At 36.8% G+C, this 20449-nt stretch overlaps 1 protein-coding gene across 5 annotated transcripts in view; it reads left to right on the top strand.

The window, feature by feature from the left end:
* The first annotated feature begins 1674 nt into the window (after window positions 1-1674).
* Window positions 1675-20449, top strand: part of cep162 (centrosomal protein 162) — a 101371-nt gene continuing 82596 nt past the window's right edge. The window contains exons 1-9 of one of the 5 annotated variants that reach the window (XM_059982347.1): window positions 1675-2781; window positions 4795-4886; window positions 6769-6907; window positions 8947-9099; window positions 13624-13810; window positions 14817-14890; window positions 16260-16396; window positions 17738-17765; window positions 18512-18646. In XM_059982347.1, coding sequence (XP_059838330.1) covers window positions 4827-4886; window positions 6769-6907; window positions 8947-9099; window positions 13624-13810; window positions 14817-14890; window positions 16260-16396; window positions 17738-17765; window positions 18512-18646 — 913 coding nt within the window. In that variant the 5' untranslated portion in view covers window positions 1675-2781; window positions 4795-4826. Of the gene's footprint in view, window positions 3267-3297; window positions 3538-4794; window positions 4887-6768; window positions 6908-8946; window positions 9100-13623; window positions 13811-14816; window positions 14891-16259; window positions 16397-17737; window positions 17766-18511; window positions 18647-20449 lie in introns of those variants that run through there. The other 4 variants (XM_059982345.1, XM_059982346.1, XM_059982348.1 and 1 more) reach the window with 4 other exon arrangements.

Here is a 20449-nt window from a genome sequence, read left to right as displayed (position 1 = left end):
TCCCTGGTTCCCATCATCCTTCCCACTCTCCCATGGCCCACTCTCCTCTCAGATTCCTTTGTCTCCAGCCCTTTACCTTTTCCACCTATCACCTCTCAATTTCTTACTTTATACCCCTCCCCCACCTATTTGGCTTTACCTGTCACCTCCTTCTCCTCCCCTCAGTTTCTCATTCTGGCTTCTTACCCTTTCCTTTCTGGTCCTGATGAAAGGTCAAGTGTTGATTCATTTCCACAGATGCTACCTGATATGCTAAGTTCCTCCAGCATTTTGTAGGCACTGCTAAACTGGCAACAATGTTCACTCTAATCTTGGAAAGGAACCTGATTATCAGACATGAGGTGCTGTTGCATTGTCATCTGATAAACAAAAGTGAAGTGAGTTTGAGGAACCTCAACGCACATACCATCAGATAAGCCATTAAGACGGTGATGTTTATAACTGCTTCATGTTGTTGTAGAATCTAGGTATGCAAATGTCAAGTGCTAAGGTATGAAAGATGGGTCTGGTCACCTTTTTTTCATTTTAGTTGGACCATTCTGCATCACCTATCCTTTACAGAATATTATTCCAAGGAACACCTTTGATCATCTTTAGAGACAACAAGAGGTGGCGTTTTTCTGACTGGAGGTATTTGACCAGCGGTGTTCTTCAAGTATACGTTAATGATCTGTTCTAAAACATAGATAATCAAATTTTGCAAATAATGCGAAAGTTGATGGAGTTGGAGATAGGCCATAAGACACAGGAGCAGAATTAGGCCATTTTGCCCATCGAATCTTTCTGCCATTTCATCATGGCTGATCCAATCTTTCTCTCAGCCCCAATCTCTTGCCTTCCCCTTGTGTTCCTTCATGCCCTGAACAATCAATATTCTATCAATCTCTGTCTTAATTATACATGAAGGCTTGGCCTCCACAACTACCTGTGGCATAGAATTCCACAGATGCACTACTCTCTGGCGAAATAAATTCCTCCTTGTCTCCACTCAAAAAGAACACCTCTTTGTTCTGGGGCTGTGTCCTCTAGTCTTAGACTCTCCCACCATAGGAAACAGCCTCTCCACATCCACTCTATCAAGACCTGTCATGATTCAATAGGTTTCAATTAAGTCACCCCTCAGTATTCTGAGTTCCTATGAATACAGTTGCAGAGTCATGAAGCACTTTACATATGATAAGCCATTCAATCCTGGAATCATTTTTGTGAACTTCCTTTGAACTTTCTCCAGTTTCAGCACACCCTTTCTAAGATAATGGGCTCAAACCTGCTCACAATACTCTAAGTGATCATCACCAATGCTTTATAAAGTTTCAGCATTACATCCTTGCTTTTATATTCCAGACCTCTTGAAATAAATGCTAATATTGCATTTGCATTCCTCACCACAGACTCAACCTGCAAATTAACCTTTAGGGAATCCTGCACAAGGATGCCCAAGTCTCTTTGCACTTCAGTTTTTTTGTATTTTCTCTCCATTTAGAAAATAGTCAATCCTTTCATTTCTTCCACCAAAGTGCACGACCATACACTCCCAGACACTGTATTCCATCTGCCATTTCTCCTAACCTGCTTAAGTCCTTCTGTAGCCTGTCTACTTCCTCAAACCTACCTGCCCCTCCACCTACGTATCTTCATTTAGTCTGCAAACTTTGCAATAAAGCCATCAATTCCATCATCTAAGGTAGGTTGTCAAAGGATATAGTAATTTAGGCAGACAAATAATAGATGAAATTTAATCCAGACAAATGACATAATGCATTTTGGAGATTAAATGCAATAAGAAAGTATATAGTAAATTACAGGATCCGCAGGAGCACAGATGTACAGAGATTTTGGGATACAAGTCCATAGCTTCAACACAGATGGTGAGGGCGGTAGAGAATGCCCTGAATAATTCAGTCATGAAACTGCATAAAACGTTGGTGAGGCCACCTCTAGAGTGTTAAGTGCCATTCTGGTCACTGCGCTAAAAGGCTTTAGTGGAGATGCAGAAGAGATTCACTGGGGTGTTTGGGAATCTACGAATGACTTCAAGGGGGTTTAGAATGAGCAGAATAAGATACTTAGTCCAAAATTAAGACTATTGATTTCGGCTCAATTAATTATGGTGAAACCCCATAAGTATCTTATGTCTCCTATCCATTTTACTTATTAATTATAAATCGATGGATGTATATTAACTATGAGAAGAGGATAGACAAAGTTAATTTTCTCTGGAGCATGAGTGATGACCTGTTACAATATAAATGACAGATATAGATAAGCTAGATAGAATATTTTCCTCCAGGTGGAAAATGGCAAATAGTAGAAGGCATAACTGTAAAGTGAGAGGAGAAAGATCAATGGAAATTTACGAGGCAAGATTCTTTACACATAAAATTGTCTGGAACATACTGCCAAGGGAAGTGATGGAGGCAGATACAATACTGTAACATCGCTTATTAAGAGGTTTTCAGACAAGACAGATGGACAGGCAGGGAACAGACGTGGATCATGTTCAGGGAGAATTTGATTAGTTTAAATTGAACTCATTATAGGTCTGATGGTTACATTACAAAGTAGAACGAGTGTACTTGTGATGTCTGTCTTCATCCTTAGTGCGAACGTTGTCGTTTCGATCTCAATCACTGAATACAATCCGTGAGCTGAGGCCAGCCCGTGGCGGCTTCCGTCTGCTCCGGCGTCTTGTTGCCTTGCAACGCCCATCGGCGTGGCCTAAACTCATCCACGCCCGCAGGTAGCCAGCCACCTCCGGCGTTCACGTGGCTGCCTCTTAGGGTAAGCGGACAATAATGCTCCTTTACTCTGAAATAACAAAGTTGGCAGTTGAAACTGAAAACTGAATGCACCATGGCGACTGCGATGGGAATTGAAGCGGTTTGGAGGGTAGGGTGTAGGATTTTGACCCGAAACATCTCCGTCCCATAGATGTTGCTTGACCCGCTGGTTCCTCTGGGGCATTATTTGTTGCTCTTGTGACTCAGAAATAACCCCGCCTCCCGTAAGCGGCGATTGATGCAGCGAGGCCAATTGCGGGCAAACTCTGGGTCCAGAGTGGCTGGCAGCCCTTGTCAATTCACATTGCACCGCCGCCCCTTCGTTCTCATGAAGCTTCCTGTCATTCACGGCGGGCCGGACGCGCGGGCTTTGGAGAAAGGGGCCCGCTGGTCAGCCAATCGCAGGCGGGGCGAGAGGCCGGCCACACCGCCGCTGGTACTGGTACAACCTCGGAAGCGACGGGGCACAGAGGAATAAGGCAGGAGGTCTCACAATGCATCAGAGAGAGGCTCAGTAAATTCTGTAGGAAAGAGAGCGAGCGTTCAAGTTCCGCAGGAAGACGATACTTTGGTTAAAATAAAGATGTTTAAATGCTCAACGAAGCAGGGGAAGTGATCCCTCGGATCTTGCGGGGGTGCGGAGGGAGTGTGGCAAGGGGAGCGACCCTTGAACGCCGCGGGGAGTTGGGTGGTTCCTCCAGCCCTCTTGCATCCCGGGGGTAGGGGGAGACAGCCCTTATTTCATTATCCACAATTCGTGAGTTTGATAGTATATACCTTTTTTTTGTTGCCCCGGGGGGAGGTTGGAAAGCTGCAGACATCTTTTCACTAACAGATAAGCTATGACGTGAAGTTTTAAATTGATGTACAGAGAGCTTGTAATCACCCTCTAGCACATTTTACTTTGATAGTGCAGCGCAATGTCTTCGCATTACAAATCGTTTCAGTATTGACAGCTGGGAACCTGCTACATGGATTGCAATTTTTTATTTGGGTTCCTCAATATACCTTGATAAACAAATACATGGATAAACTGGCTGTGTCTGAAAGCCATTTCCCTTTTTATCAGTACCATGTTTTCAGCCTGTACTAGACTTGGGCGACTTGTTCAAGGTTAATGAATTCAGGAACAGTATTTCGTTTACGTGGGCTGGATTTTGATTGGAAACTAGCTTGCAATAATCAGACGCTTTGTTTCTTAAGGGCACCGACCGCCAGTTTCAATGCAGAATGCTATTTAAAAGAGTTACTTTGGAAATTGACGTGAAAAAAACTCACGGTTAAAAAAAGACTGGGGAGGGGTTTTACATAAATTGTTTACATGTGACCTCCTCAGACTAATCAATGAAACTACCAGTTCAGCTAGGGTGACCATTTAATAGAATTAATTTGGAAATCGACAATCAATTACTTCTAGAACATTACAGGCCTTCTGGACCCCGATGTTTTGCCGACCATGTAATCTACTCTAGAAACTGCCTAGAATTTACCTACCACATAGCCCGTTATTTTTCTAAGCTCCATGTACCTTTCTAAGAGCCTCATAAAAGACCCTATTGTATCCACAAATAAAATACAACTTCTGTTGATATTCTTAATTAATGTAAAATGCAACATTTAACATAAAACACTGGAGGAACTCAGTAGGCCAGGCAGTATCCATGAAAACAGCAAACAATCAATTTTTCAGGCTGAGATCTTTCATCAGGAGTCATTATTTAGCCTGCTGTAATAAAATCAACTTATGGCTAATAAAAACACCCTTGGAGGGGGGAAATGTAAAATTGTTATTGTGAGTCTGAAACTTTCTAACCCCTAAACACCCTTTTCACATTGACTGAATTGTTTTGTAATGCAGATTTCCCATAATGTGTTTATGCACGCAACTATCACATATTATAAGCAAGAAATGTTCTAGCAAACAACAGCCGCACAAACCGGCAGCTAATCTGTAAAACATTCTTAAAAACATTGGCTACATTCTTCAACTGATGCCTATGCTATGTTATTCTAGAGTACCTATCTGAAGAATCATCTAACATAATCATGAGTCGTAAACTCACCAAAGAAGAAATAGAAGAGCAGTTTGAACAATTCTTGAAAGAGGTATAATATCAGAAATATTTATGATTTTAAATGTTTTTTTTGCAGATAATGGAAAATAATTTGTGTTTTGTGATATGCATGATTTTTATGCTAACAGTAAACTGCAGGAGTGTAAATGACTAGTTAAGAAATTTGTCATGATAACAATAAGGAAAGCAACAGATTCTGATAGTGTACAGGAAAATTAGTTAGCACCTGGGGCATAGTTTAGATCTGTGGTTGATGGGAAAAATGGTTACAACAGTGCACTGGATAAAATTACATAAGGATTTATCTATATATCTTAATACTCTCTTTAAAAAAAGCACTTTCAAAATTACAGTTTACAATTGTCTGGTATGAAGTGGCACCTGCAGGAGTAAGTTCTGAGGTAGTTGGTACCATGATCAAGTAATTGTAAGAAATTTACTTCTAGGACTTGTGTATAATCTGTTATTTTATACCATGCTACCGCTATTTTATATGTTTGTAACTGTATTTGATTCATTTGTTTTCCTTTTTCCAACTGTCCATGGGAATGGGTAGCATGATGTTACTGGTCTAATATCCAGAACTCTGAGCTGTTGGTTCAGAACATGAGGCATGAAGATTTCAATTTCAAATCATTATAACAATCAGGAACTTAAAAAGAAACTAGTTCCAGTAGTATTAATCTTGCTTGTTGTGAAAAGAAATCTGGTTTATTAGTCTCCTATTAGGAAAGCAAACCTGCTATTCTGAAAAGACATCACTAATTTTTTTCTCAATTGCCCTTCAATCTCATAATTAACTGACTCTTAATTCTTCGGTTCATAAATAATTATGATTTGCCAGTAAATTATGTACTAACTTTTACATTTACAACCAAATTGTTCATTAAAATGGACCCAACAATGATTCCTTAATACATCACTTGTCATGGTCTTGGAATCACAAAATTATTCTTGCAAATCACTCTGTACCCTACTAATAATACCAATTTTCCATCTTTCCCTAGAGCCCATGAGCTCTAACCTTTTGGACTAGCCTCCACATGGGAGCTTGTCAAAGATCTGTCTGAAGTCTACAAACTGCATAGCTCTTGGTATCTTGCCTCTTTGATCCCAAACGGATGGTACTTTCATTGAATATTCTCTAAAATTCTTTGTTATTTTACATAATTTTGTCTGCCAGTGCCATTTCCTGCCCTTCTTCATCCTCATTTCTTTAAGTACTCTGCACCCATTCCAGTAGTCCTTCCCCATTTTTCCCCTCATTTTTTCAATCCAATTTTCTATCCCTTGAAGCTCACTATTATTTGAAGTAGAAGGAATTGAAATTTACCTTGCAACATTTCTTAGTCTTGCAAATATTTTTTTAATTGGTTGAGACTTAAAATAAGTTTCAGCAAAAAAAAAGACTAGAAAATAATGAAATCACACAACAAGTTAGTCAGCATCTGTGAAAAGAGAAAATTACTATTTGAAATCAAAGGGGCTCCAACAGAACTTGATATATTCAATGAGTGACTAGTTAATAACTAACACAACCACATGTACTTAAACTTCACTGTCAAATCTATTGTTAGGCTTCAAATTAATTTCCTTCTAACAAATTTAGAATTTCTTTCAAAAATAGGTGTCATTGAAAATTCCAGCTTTCAAGATTGGAAATGCTGATATTTGCTCAATGTTTTTAACAAGTTATCATTGGATATTTACAAATTTCAAACTATCTATGCACATTGGGTATTGAAAAATGAAATGTTTGTCAAAATCTTATTCAGTTGAAAAATATGTTTCATTAAACTTAAAATTGTTCAATGCATGGTGGTCTACATTTACGAATGTGAAAGCTTTTAATACTTCAGTTCTTGATTACTCTGACCTTTTTTCTTGTACTGATCAGTATACACATATTCCAGTCTGTTTCAGATGAGTCTATTGACCTAGCAAATTCACCAAAATCCAGTGTTCTGAGTTCACTGGGGCAGCATAATAGGAAGGGAACTGAAAAGGATACAAAACCATGGTGGATTAATGATGATGATTCTGATGAAGGACGTAAGTACCAGCCTTTTCTTTTGCAACAGAAGTATGATGTCGGTTCTTTGAAGTTTGGCCACAGGAGGGTAGCACAACATCATGACATGGAAACCTCTAGATACTGTTCTCCGGTGTATGTACAGTAAACTGTAATTATTTAAAATTTCCATTTTTTATTATTTGAATCAAGCCTTTTATCATTCTGTTTTCCTATTGCTTATCTTTTAACTTGTTTTCTTTTGTCTGCTTCTCTTTGTACTGTTTGAATCTCTGGGCACGTTTCTAATCTTCTCCATCCAAGAACCTCCTCTGAGGAGGTTTGTCAAACTGAAAAGGCAGCCAGCTGTAGTTGATGCTGGCATTGAAACAGTGAAGAAAGGAATTGGTGAAGAGCATGATGGAAATGTACAGTCACAAAGCCCAGGTTCTCATGAGGGTATTTGTTTTATTATATAATATCATAAATGTACTGTGGAACCAGTGAGCAGTAAACAATAAGTTCTCTCAATAGTGGTTAAACTATACTTCCCTAGAAATATAGATGCTCATAACAACATTTACTGAGGAAGCAGGGTAGATCTAAGACTTGTATGGCATTTTTTAGCATTTCCAAAATGCATTTAGAGCCAATAAATTATTAAGGAAGGGTATAGTCCATTCAAATAGCTATGGGAATACAAGTAGCCAAGTCTCAGATCCAGACATGGATTTATTGTCAGAATCATCCTTGGGTCCTTTTGTGTGGTGCTGTGGAATATAAGTGGCTACAAAGATACGGAGAGCTGAGGCTCATCACACAGACTTGACTGACAGCAGCTCATGTAGTCAGGAGGATTTTCTAGTATCTTTAATTATCAGAGAACTTTGACAACAGTTGAGTTCTTTTTAGTTGAAGATAAAAATATTTTGAAAATCACATTTTAAAAATACACAAATCATTTATTAATTAAAGCATAAATGTTTACTGGAATTAAGAAAACAACTGTCTAAACACCTTTTTAAAATGCAAGCCAGTGAATCCATTCAAATTACTGGGCTAAGTTAGGTGTGCTTGCTGCAGCTGGCATGACATTAGGGGATAGACCTGAAGTGTATATGGACCTTGACTCAATAGCTTATTGAATAATAAGTTCAGGACAGAGTGAGATCAGCACTTCTGATAAAGCATACCCATATTCTACATATTGCTGTCTGTGTATTAGAGAGTTTTCCAAGGAGTAGCCAGTTGGCAAGGTCCTTGAAAAATCTCTAGTTTGAGCCTGTCTTTCTGCTTCATTTATGTATAATTCTGTGTGTTTCAAAGACCTCTTCAAAATTTGATATTTATTCCTTATTAATAACCACTATTTTGATTTTGAATGTTCTGTTATGTGTGATTATTTTATTTTTATTTATGTATCTAAATTGATTAGTGAATTCCCTAGACAAGAAACAGTGTTTCTTCTGGTAGGAACAGGTGAGAACAAAAGTACCAGAGCTCAGCAGAATTTTGAGAGGATTTCTTTATCCCAAGGAGGCTAATAGAAATCTTGGGTTCAATTGCCAAGGGGCAGTTGAAATTGCTGAGTTGAGTTAGCTGAAATTGGCAAAGGTGATGAGGAAATGATCAACAGACCTAAATTAGATAATCTCTGAATGTTTCAGCTCAAGAAAACAGATCAACTTTCCTTTATAATTAACCCTGTATGTCCTAGTACTATTTTGACAAGTCTGCTAAAAGTGCATTGAGGTTAATGTATCTTTCCTGAGTACTTACAATGAATGCAGTATTGCAGACAGAAGGTTTCTATCTGCAAATGCAGCATTCTTTCTTCACTTTTATATTTCAACTCCCATATGGTAGAGGCTAAAATTCAGTTTGTTTTGATAATCTTTTGTATCTGCGCTTTAATATTTGTGCCTGTGTACATAAGGGACTCCTTTTGCTTCTCCACTGTTTGTAGTTTCTCTTGAAGATTTGCTATGCTTGAGTAATATTTGCAATGGTTGTACACTGAAGAAATATGGTCACTTCAAGTTAAACAAAATATTTTCACTTTCTCTTGGCAAAATGCCAGACATGCTGCCAACCAGTCAGAGCTTTCTCAAATCCCAGAGGTTCCCAGGGTCAATTCCAGAGGCTGAAGAAATGCAACAAGAGGAGAAGGTTTTGCCTCAGGGTGCTGAGAGGACATCTGTATCCATCAGCAAAGACAGTTTGGAACCAAATGGTATGAAATATTTTCTGCGTGGAATTGGAATAAGAAAGTGAGAAAATGTCCATTGATTCTGCAAATAGAGAATGCAGTAGGCCTTTTTAATGATCTGTTACTTAATTAATGTATTATTTGAATAATTGGAAACCAAATCAATTCCGACTATATTAATAATAGAATAGAAATCAAAAGCAATTCTAATGTAAATAGTGGATTTGCCAGCTGAGAAGAAATGGGAATAGTTTATTAATTGTAAGTAATCTGCCTGAAGGCAATGAGTGAGAAACAAAGGGATTGAGAAAATAAAACACTCCATGACCTGTGAAGTACAGAATATTTTATTTCACTCTGACCACTCCTATTGGCATCTTGCATTGTTTCAGTGAAGCCCTGTGTGAGAATGAGGAACAGCATTTAATTCTCTAACTGGCCGTTCATAGCCACTGGGTTGTAGTTTGTTGTGGACTAGATGGGTCTCTGAGCGAAATTTTAAATGAATACTTTTCATTGGAGTTCACTAAGAGGAGGGATGTGCAGGCTGGAGAATTGAGGGAGGGATTTGTGGATATTCAGGAGTACATAAGTATCCGGGAAGAGGAAGTGTTAGACATATTGGAGAGTGATGGGATCTCCCCAAGTTTGCTAAGGGAGACAAGAAAGGGGATTTCTGGGGTTCGGAAGTTTTGGAAATTTTGTTTCTCACAGGTGAGATGCAGAAGACTGGAGAGTAGGCAGTGTTCCTTTGTATAGAAATGGCAGTGGAGAATAAGCATTAAAACTAGTTGTTTTCTAATGTATATAAATGCTTTAGAAGGTAGATAGATTGATCAGTAAGTTTGCCAATGATAGGAAAATTGTTGAAGTTATTGGTGAAGATCCTGATTTGGGTTTCAGCCCGAAACATTGAAATTTTACCTCTTTTCCATAGACACTGCCTGGCCTGCTGTATTTCTCAAGCATCTTGTGTGTGTTACTTGAGAGACCACGAGGTTCAAATTTATACTTCCCCAAAGTGTTGGCTCAGGTGGATAGGTTAGTGAAAAGGCATTTTATATGCTTGACTTCATTGGCTGAGGATCTGAGTATAAGAATTGGAATGTCATGTTGACCTGAACTGAACTTTGGTGGGGCTGCACCTAAAGTATTGTGCACAGTTCTGCTTGCCGCAATACAAGAATGATGTAGTACCAATAGAGAGAGTGCAGAAAATATTCGCCAGGATGTTGCCTGGAGTATAGGGCTGTTATTATAAGGAAAGGTTGTATCGGCTGGATTTATTTTCTTGTAGGAGGCTGAAGGGTTACCTTACTCAGGTTTATTAAACTATGCAAGGAATTATAAGATTCCTCTCATAAACTTATGACCTTCACTTCGATATTCCCTTGCTTTTGAAAGAAAAGATTCTAAGTGGGGGGGAGGAGAGATTTAAAGGAGATCTGAAGGTTTTTTTTCATGTAGGATGGTGAGTAGTTACACGAGAAATTGGTGGAGGTAGAAACAACTATAATGTTTAAAAGTCATTTGAAAACTTAGAGGGATACGAGCCTAATATACACAAATGGAATCATTACACACAGTTAAGCATTACAGTCATGGATCTGAGGGCTCTGTTCCTCTGTTGTGCAATTCTGGGATTGTAGCATTGCAATCAGAAGATACAGATAAACAGCCTTTATAGTTTGTATGAAAACTGGCCATTCCTTATGAATGGTCACCAACCTGTAAAGCTAACATGGTTCTCATCTCCATGCAGATCCTAGTTGACCTGTTGGGTGTTTTCAAAATTTTTTTCTTTCTTTCTTTCTTCCTCTTTTTTTTCCCCCCACCTTCATTCATCATCTTTTTACATCTTGTACAGGTGGGCCATCTGCAGTAAACAAGTCTTCATTATTTTTTCACCAAGCTTACCACTGTTTATACTATAACATTCCTTCATCTCTATCTTACTCCAGATGTTCTCTTTGTTCTTTTCACCACCCATTTTTTTGCATGCTTATTTCCTAGCCTTGTGTATTTCTGGTGAATGGTCGTTGACACAAAATTTCTCTTCAGCTTAACAAGTAAGAAAAAGTAGTAAATCTGTTTCCTTGACAACAGATTCTACTAGAGTTTGTTTTATTTTTAAAAGTGCTTTAATAAAAGGATTGATCTAATATGTGGTGACAGTTAAAACAGTTTTATATTTGCAATATAAAAGGAACCTCAGGAGATAGAGAAGTTCTTGTGAATATTTCTCATTGATATTTACCATTGAGAAATTCAAGGAAGCTGGGGAACTCAGGGAAGAGAATCCTGATGTCTTGCATCCTATTCATTTACAAGTCAGGAGATACTGGTCTTCAAGTGCATTAAGATGGACAAGTCCCTGAGTCTGCTAGCATATTATGGGAAGGTAGAAAAGAAATTGTTTGAACATAGCAGATTTATTTTTATCATCGTTAGTCATGTGTGAGGTTCTAGAAGACTGGAGGGTTGCTAATGTACTTTTATTTAAGAAATGGATCAGGGACAAACCAGGTAACCACAGAGCAGTGACTCTTAACATCTGTGGTGGGAAAGTTACTGGATAGAATATTGAGAGAAAGAACCCACCTACATTTGCAAAGATAAAAACTGATTAGGAATAGTCAATACAGCTTTCTGAATTTGACTGAGGTTTTTTTGAGGAGGTGACCAAGATTATTGACAAGTCAGGATGGTAGACATTGTGTACAAGAACTTTGGCAAGTGCTTTGATAACATCCTGCTTAATCGGAAGTCCAAGGTGAGCTAACCAACTGGATTTACAATTAGCTTGATAGAAGGAGTTGGAGAGTGATAATGGAAGGTTGTTTTTCAGATTAGAGCCCTGTGACTAGCAGTGTGCCTCAGGGATCAGTGGTTTCATTGTTGTCATATATATTAATGATCTGGATGAGAGTGCAATTGGCATAGTTAATAAGTTTACAGTTAACATCAAAGCATTGTGGACGGTGAATAAGGTTAAGTAAGGTTGCACCTGGATCTAGAAGACCTGGGAAAATGGGCCAAAGAGTGGCAGATGGAATTAAACTTAGATAAATGTGACGTGTTGCACTTTGCTAAGTTAATCTCGGGCAGGACTTTCACAGTAAATGGTATGGCTCTGAAGTATGTAGAACTGAAAGACCAAAGAGTACAAGTACATTGTTCCTTGAGAATGGCAACAGAGGTTAACAGGCTGGTGTAAAATCTGTTCGGCATGATTACTTTTATTGGTTAGGATATTGTGTACAAGAGTTGGGACCACATATTACAACTGTATAGTACATTGGTGAGGCCACATCTGGAGCAGTTCTAGTAAGGAATCTACAGGATGGATGTCATTAAGCTGGAAGGGATGTTATAAGGACTAAAGAGCTTAAATTATAAGGAGCTTCAGGATAGGCTGGAGCTTTTTTTCTTGTGGAGTAAGATCTTGTGAAATGATAGATCACATGACCACAGTTGAATTATTACATCAAGACTGCTCTGCCATTTATCATTCCTCTCAACCCAATTCCCTCCTTCCTTCTCCACATAACCATAGAACCATGGAACATTACAGCACAGAAACAGATCTTTTGGCCCTTCTTGGCTGTGCCGAACCATTTTTCTGCCTTTGACACCCTTACTGATCAAGAACCTATCAACCTGTGCTTTAAATATACCCAATGATTTAGTCTTCACAGCCTTCTGTGATAATGAATTCCACAGTTTCATCATCATCTGGCTGAAGAAATTCCTCCATTTCTGTTCTAAATGGATGCCAGTGTGTTCTGAGCCTTTGCTCTCTGATCCTAGACTCTCCCACTATTGGAAGCATCATCTCCGCTTCCATTCTATCTAAGCCTTTTAATATGCAGTAGATACTCATGAGATACCCCTCATTCTTTTAACCTCCAGTGAAAGAAGTTTTAAAGTCACCAAATGCTCTTGGTGTATTAACCCTTTAATTCCAAGGATCATTCTCATAAACCACCTCTGAACCATCTCTAATGCTAACAAAATTCTTTCTTAAATATAGGGCTAAAACCTGCTCCCAGCACTCTAAATGCAGTCTGACCAATTTCTCAAAAAATCTCACTATTTCATCCTTGTTTTATATATTAATCCTCTGGAAATTAATACTAAAATTGTATTTGCCTTCTTTACTACCAACCCAACTTGCAAGTCCTGCACTAGGACTCCCAAGTCTCTTTGCAACTCTGATTTCTGAATTCACTTCCCATTTAGGAAGTAGTCTATACCTTCTGTCCATGCACTTCCCTGCACTCTATTCCATCTATCACTTCTTTGCCCAATCTTTCATCTTCTATTGGGCAGATTAAAGGTGTAGATTATTTTCTAACTGCGTGTTATGCTGCTGTTTTTATTTTGATCACAGCTCTTCAGTGAAGATAATACATTTTTGAAAATTGAAGTAGATTTTTGCTGAACTAATTATCATACCTAACTGAATATGATTTACAAGTTGAATACAAGTTCAGTAGGATCCAGTTTGCTATGTGTTTTTTTTAACAGAGGTGGTTTTATTTCTAGATCCTGTTATAGCATCAGGCCCTGTAGTAAGCACTCTTGGGGCTGGACTAGATACACTCGAAGAAGAAGAGGAGAAAGAACGTTTTTTTGCTAACATTGAGAAGGGAGCTACCTCTACAATTGACTATTCCAGACTAAACAAAGAACTTGAATCAACAGCTTCAACACCTATAAATGCTTTGAATCTGTAAGTTGGTTCTCTAGGGTGAATTACAAAATTTATCTAATTTGGTATCTGAAATGTATTTCAGTTAATATGCTTTCACTTTTTAAAAAGATTGAAAATTTTTTCAGAAATTCTCGTATTTAGAGTACATGCTTGAAGATGTCACAAATACCAGATTTGTAGTGGTATTACAATTGAAAAGAATATAGATTGTAAAGATAATCAGAATGATCTTTCTTCTGTAGAAACCTAAGGAGGCAAGAGTAGTTGTTCATTCACCACCACCCCACTCACCACCAGTTGTGCCATTCAATATTGTATGACTTGATTCCTTTGAAAGCTAAAAAGTTACCAAAAATATAGATGAGTCTTCACTCCTCTTAAGAATTAAACTTCTCATATGTCCTGAATGGCCAACCCTTTATTTAAGACAATATCTCTTAGTTATAGACATTCAAACTTTGTTTAGATTAACTTTGCTTAATTATTCCTTATCAAGTAACTTTTCAAGAGTCAATTTGAACCTTTTCTTAATTTTTCTCCAATGTAACTACATCCTTCTAACTGAATGACAGCCAATTTCAGCAATTCAGAGTGTACTAGCCACAATTTTTCAATTGTTATGTTCAATAATAGTAGAATTATCCAAATTTCTGTAAATTTGCTGCTGCATCTAAGTGATTGTTGAAGTCCTTCATCCTAACCCCTTCATTTCTAGGGTTCAGATGTATTGCTCTTAATTTTTTTTCAAAAATACATTTAAAGATATCTATTTTAATAAGGTATCTTGAGAATACTTGTAAACTTTATTTTTTTTGGTATCTGATCCCACAGTATGCATGTTAAAACACAATGAACTGCATCAATACAGGAGGTATTAAAAAAGCTTTAATATAATTAAATATGTGATAAAGAAATGCACACACTCATCAGAATGAAGAACCAATGTCCAATGCTTGTTTCCATTATCTTGTGGATACTTGTATGTGAATAATGCACCACTTTATCTTTTTCATTTTGTTTCTAGAAAAGATGAGTTTGTAGCATTGGAGGATGATGAAACAAGGGATGGTGAGTCTCCAAAACCTAAAAGCATCACAGGTAATTTAATTGAAGATTTAGATAAAACTGAGGAATATTAATGTATGTGTGACTAAAATTCTTTTGAGAAGACCTCAGGGTCATTACACAATTATAGCTAATTGCTTGGTGACTATTTTATTTCCTTTATGATTCTAGAAAAATATTAATTTCATTGCTCAATAGTAACATCACAGTGCCATTTTCACTAAAACAGTAGATGCTGCAAGATTTAAAATGATAAAAGATCAGTTTAGTAAAAAGGCAAAAAAATTATAGAACGCAAAGATAATTCTCAAAAGAGTAAGACTTGGAGTTTTATTAGTGCAGAAAATTGATTAAGAAATGTTCTATGAAAGAAGAAAATGCCATGGAATGACAAACAGGACTGAAACAAAATAGATTGTCTTTCGAGAATGGTAGCATAGTTGGAAAAAATATTTAATCATAAATTGGGAGTACAAAAATGTTATTTAATGTTAGCATTAGGGGAAAAATCAGCCATTAACTATTGGCCCCTTAGTAGTGCATCTTGAATTTCTACAAAAGCTGAATTCTAAGATGTGGGAGGTCAGTGCTTCCACGGATCCTGTAGAAAATTGGAAGAGACTTTTCTTATTTTAGCTGAATGGTTTTAGCTGTTTGTTAGTGTTGAGTTGGGCTTCTAAATGTTTGACTCAGCGATATTTACAAATTTGAAAAATCATTGCCATAGGACCACTTGGCATTGTAGGGAGTCAACTTTTACCCTCCTCTCTGGAAATAATCAAGTTTCGGCAGGTCAAGATGCCTGTCTATTCGGTCAATGATGACCTTGTCCAAAGTCTTTTGTTTTGCTGGGCCCATAAGACTTTGGAAATATGCTTTGTCATTTCGCATTTCCTCCCTCTCTGTACATTTTTGCAGTCATTTATTGGAATAAGGACAAAATACATAAGACATTTTCACCAAGAATACAGTTAAAAACCTGAAGAGCAGAATCTGTATTTAAGTTGATTTTGAATTGAACTGCAGATTGTGTTTGAATTAACATATGGCAATTTAATTTTTGAAGTCCTAATGGAAATTTGAAATACTCTGCTGCCGTGAAAGATACATTCGGATTCTAACTTGGATGATAACCTTGGTGATCTAGATAATTGTTTAGTCAAACTGTTGAATATGCAATCTTATTTTATGGAGTACTGCAATCATGGTTATGTTAAGATATTCAGCTAAAACCATTGCAAGACTGGAAAGAAGGTATCTTTGAAGCAAAGTGTAAATTGTTTACTTTTCTGCCATCATACTAGTTCGATAATTGACAAACACTTCTTATTTAGAGATGTTTCAGATGTATGTACAATATATTGTATATCCACAGAATAAATAGTTAAAATTTTGCACCTAGCTTCGAAGCACTACAGTGATGATTTTGAAGAGGATTCTGATAAGTTTGGTGGTGAAGAATTTGAATCGGATGGCAATATAATGCAAACGGAATATAATCTAGGAAGCACTGAAGATACAAAAGAGGCCACAGAACAGGTAATCATGTTAAAAAACTTGAATTCTTGCCACAAATTGTCAAATGATTTAGGTTGAGAATTACAAACACAAGAAAATATTTTTTTCCCAGTACTGATGAAGCATTTTCTTTTAGAATTTTTCCAGCTATCTTTTGGAGAGTTTTTCAAGTTGTGTTCAAATTTTAGATGGGATGTACTACATGGACTATTTAAAAAAAAATACTTTCATTGGGGCAGTCAGATAAGAACTTCTATAAAATGTAAAAGAAAATACTGTCATGTAAAAATAATATTGTTATAGTTTATTACAACATTGTAAACCTCACTAAATTTTGTTATTTGTAGTTGCACACTATTTGATTAAGAACATCTCGTGCGTAATGTGATGTTTCTGTGTGCTATTTGAATTATGTCTTAGTGACATGTACATGCTTAGCATATGCATACACACAACACATGAGTATTTGATCTGGGTTCTTTCTGCATAATAGTGCACATTAACTGACAATAAAAGCGTATTTTTAAACCCTTGTAAAATAGCTTATCAACAATACTACAAATTTTCTTCATCTTTGCAGTTAGCTGCTGTCAAGGTCTACAATGCACCTTCAAAGATTTGAGTAGCAGGAAATTAGCTGCTGATTAGGATAAAAATAGATGAGGTAGAGGTAACTTACCAATAGGAATGAAAAGAGATGGCTCTAAGTTGCAAGATACAGTGTGTGAATTCAGTGGCATAAACTATATCACCTTTTAAAAATCATGAAAACAAATCTGGTTCAGCCTTTGTGTTGCCATGGTAACAAGATGGGTGATAGATTTGACAGTCAACAGAACATGATCAACATGAGACAGCAGATGTAGCTTCACTAGCTTGAAAGTCAAATTTGGATGGGAGTGATTATTTAGAGGCTTGGTGACATTTTGAGTAAGAGGGTTTCACAAATGAGTAGACATGTATATGATTTTTTTCATCTGACCTGCATTTTATTTTGTTCTTGAATTGCCACAGTTTTCATGTTGTGCTTTGCGCAAAACTTGGACTTGCAAAACGCTTTCCAGTTTGTGAGCATATGAAGGAAAACAAAATTTTTATACGTAACCTACCCCTAAAATTAAAGACAAAGCAAGCTGCTTAGAAATATAGTAATTGTGCTGTTGAATTTTCATATTACTATTGATCTTCCGACGGCTTTACTCTGCTTCTCTTCTTATATAATGGTTCAGTGAGGAAGTTGTGAGTATAACGTGCTATTTGAAAGTAAGCCCTAGATTATAAGATTAGAAATTATTGTTATATTTTCACAAACCTAGGTGCTGTTTGAAATAGCCAAACTCATCTATATTAATTTTATTTTAGGAAGCAAAGCCAGGCATGCTAGCAAAAGGCAAGTACAGTAAATCCACTCTTAATTTGTGGTAATTGCATATTATTCAGAAATCATTGTAACCTGTTCATGTTCCCCCTCTCTCTTAATATTCAGATCCTGCAGGTCATTATGATTTGTTCTTCCTAAGTCAATTTGTATCAAAATGCTTACCACAATACAGCAATAGTTCCAAAAAAAAAACATGTGTTTGTGGGTTTCATTGATTTCTTCTACATTTCTTATTGTCCCAAATCTGATAGGATCTGATAATTCTGTCCTATTTTCTTCTAATCCTTTGAAATTAGGAAATAATGAAACTTTTTTCCTCAGCAGACTAGAATGATTACTTTCTGATACTATTGAAAGAGATCCCAAGAATATACATCTAAGATGTGCTCTGTTTGTATTATATTTTCACACTAAAGCACACTTGTATTTCCTGTTAAATTTCAATGTGTATGCTGTGTTAGTAAATGATTGGAGTAGAAAGGCATTTTCTGTTGATTACAATAATAGAGCATTGAATTCCACACTAATATGTGGTTCCACTGGAATCAATGGAACCAAATTTTTAAAGCAGGATTCAGTGTACTATGTTGTGAGTTAAGCACACTTATCAAAGGGTGCATTCTTCTGTCCTGTAGCTTGAAAACTGGTTATTTAATATGAGAAAATACTTAGCAATTTCAAATCATTATTTTAGTATTTTTATTTTATTTTATTAGTTAGATCGAGCTGTTCTTATTTATTCTTATAATTTGTAGTCGTACTGCTAGATTCATTAGATTCAACACTGGATACACAGAGGTTATTACAATCTGGGGATGACAAATCTATGGAAAAAAATTCAACAGATGAAAGAAGCGGACAAGACATAGCATCTCAAATGAATGCCACTGGTAAGTCATAAATAGTAATGATGTAGTGTGTCATTTATATCTGCTTGAAAAAAGAAAACTATATACTATATACTGTTATCAATGACAAAGTTCCCATTGAATGGAATTGACTTTATTACTTAACTCCTTCACATACATGAGGAGTAAAAATCTTTACGATACTTCTCAGTCTAAATGTGTAAGGTGCAATTTATACTAATTTGTAATAAATAGTATGTACAACAAGATAGTCAATATAACATAGAAGTACAACTATCAGCATGAATTAATCAGTCTTCTTCCTGGTGGAAGAAGCAGTCTTGGAGCAAGTTGGTCCTGGCTTTTATGCTGTGGTACCGTTTACTGGATGGTAACAGCTGGAACAGCATGTGGTTGGGGTGACTCGGGTCTCCAATGATCCTTCAGGCCCTTTTTACCTACCTGTCTTTGTAAACGTCCTGCATAATGGGAAGTTCATATCCACAGATGCACCTGGCTGTCTGCACCACCCTCTGCAGAGTCCTGTGATTGAGGGGAGTACAGTTTCCATACTAGGCAGTGATGCAGCCAGTCAGGATGCTCTCAATTGTGCTCTTACAGAAAGGATTTGCAGACCCGTACCAAACTTCTTCAAGCGTCTGAGGTGAAAGAGGCGCTGTTGTGCTTTTTTGGCTATGTACAGACCATATGAGATCTTTGGTGGTGTGTATGCCGAGGAGCCTAAAGCTGTTCATCCTCTCAACCCCAGATCCGTTGATGTCAATAGGGGTTAGCCTGTCTCCTTTCCTCCTGGAGTCCATAACCAGCTCCTTTGTTTTTGCGACACTGAGAGAGAAATTGTTCTCTTGACACCACTGTGTCAGGGTGATGACTTTTTCTCTGTAGGCTGCCTCATTATTATTTGTATTTGCTCATTTGTATACATTTTCTAGTATAATTTACTCATTTTTAATGCAAGAGCAAATACTCAGATTGGTATATGAATAACAGCCATAGAGAAACATTTTCTTAGAATGAGGCCAATCAGTTCATCATAGGTGTATTGGATCATGCAGCAAGCTGGGCTAACCTGATGATATTAGAATCAACTTTGCTCCAATTGCCATATCACTTTCAATTCACTACCCTATGGTGATAGACTAGACACCGACTGAAACTATTCAGTTTTTCTGATTAAATTTGTTTACTAAAATTGCATGAATATACCAGTCCTAAATAAGTTAAGAAATATTTTTCACTATTTTATAAGGTCATTCTAAAGCATTCCCCAATTTACATAGACTCAAGGCAGGGATCACACTTCACTAAGCAAATGAGTTTGAGAATACATTTAGCAATCATTTCAGATTATCATTCTCCACTTCTTTGTTTGAAAGAATGATGAATTCTCAGTATCATTAAAATAATAATGTACAAAAGCAGAACCAATAAAATATAAACAAAGATATGGTTCAATAAATTTAGATATTATTGCCTTCTGGTTTTACAAAATATTTATGAACATATTGCCATTATATAAAATACTTAACAAAATACTCATGAATGAAATGCTCATTTTGACATATCACTGTCATGCTTAAATGGGACTTAAGAATTTATAATATCCGTTGCCAGGAAATATTAACAAAAGCTATCTATAATCATGGAGGCAGAGGAGTAATTCCTATTCCTACCAAGTTTTCTAAATTAATAGATTACAAACATCATGCAGTTAAAGTCACATTATGTAAAATAGCAGATTATTCAACTGTTACATAAGAAAAGATGATAATTAGATGGATAGAACATCAGAAGGCCATAGCACAACTGAAGTATTTTGGTATG

This window comes from Hypanus sabinus, chromosome 10, assembly GCF_030144855.1.
Source record: "Hypanus sabinus isolate sHypSab1 chromosome 10, sHypSab1.hap1, whole genome shotgun sequence".
NCBI lineage: Eukaryota > Metazoa > Chordata > Chondrichthyes > Myliobatiformes > Dasyatidae > Hypanus > Hypanus sabinus.
The sequence above is the reverse complement of the archived record's forward strand: the minus strand, read 5'-3'. Positions and strand labels throughout refer to the sequence as shown.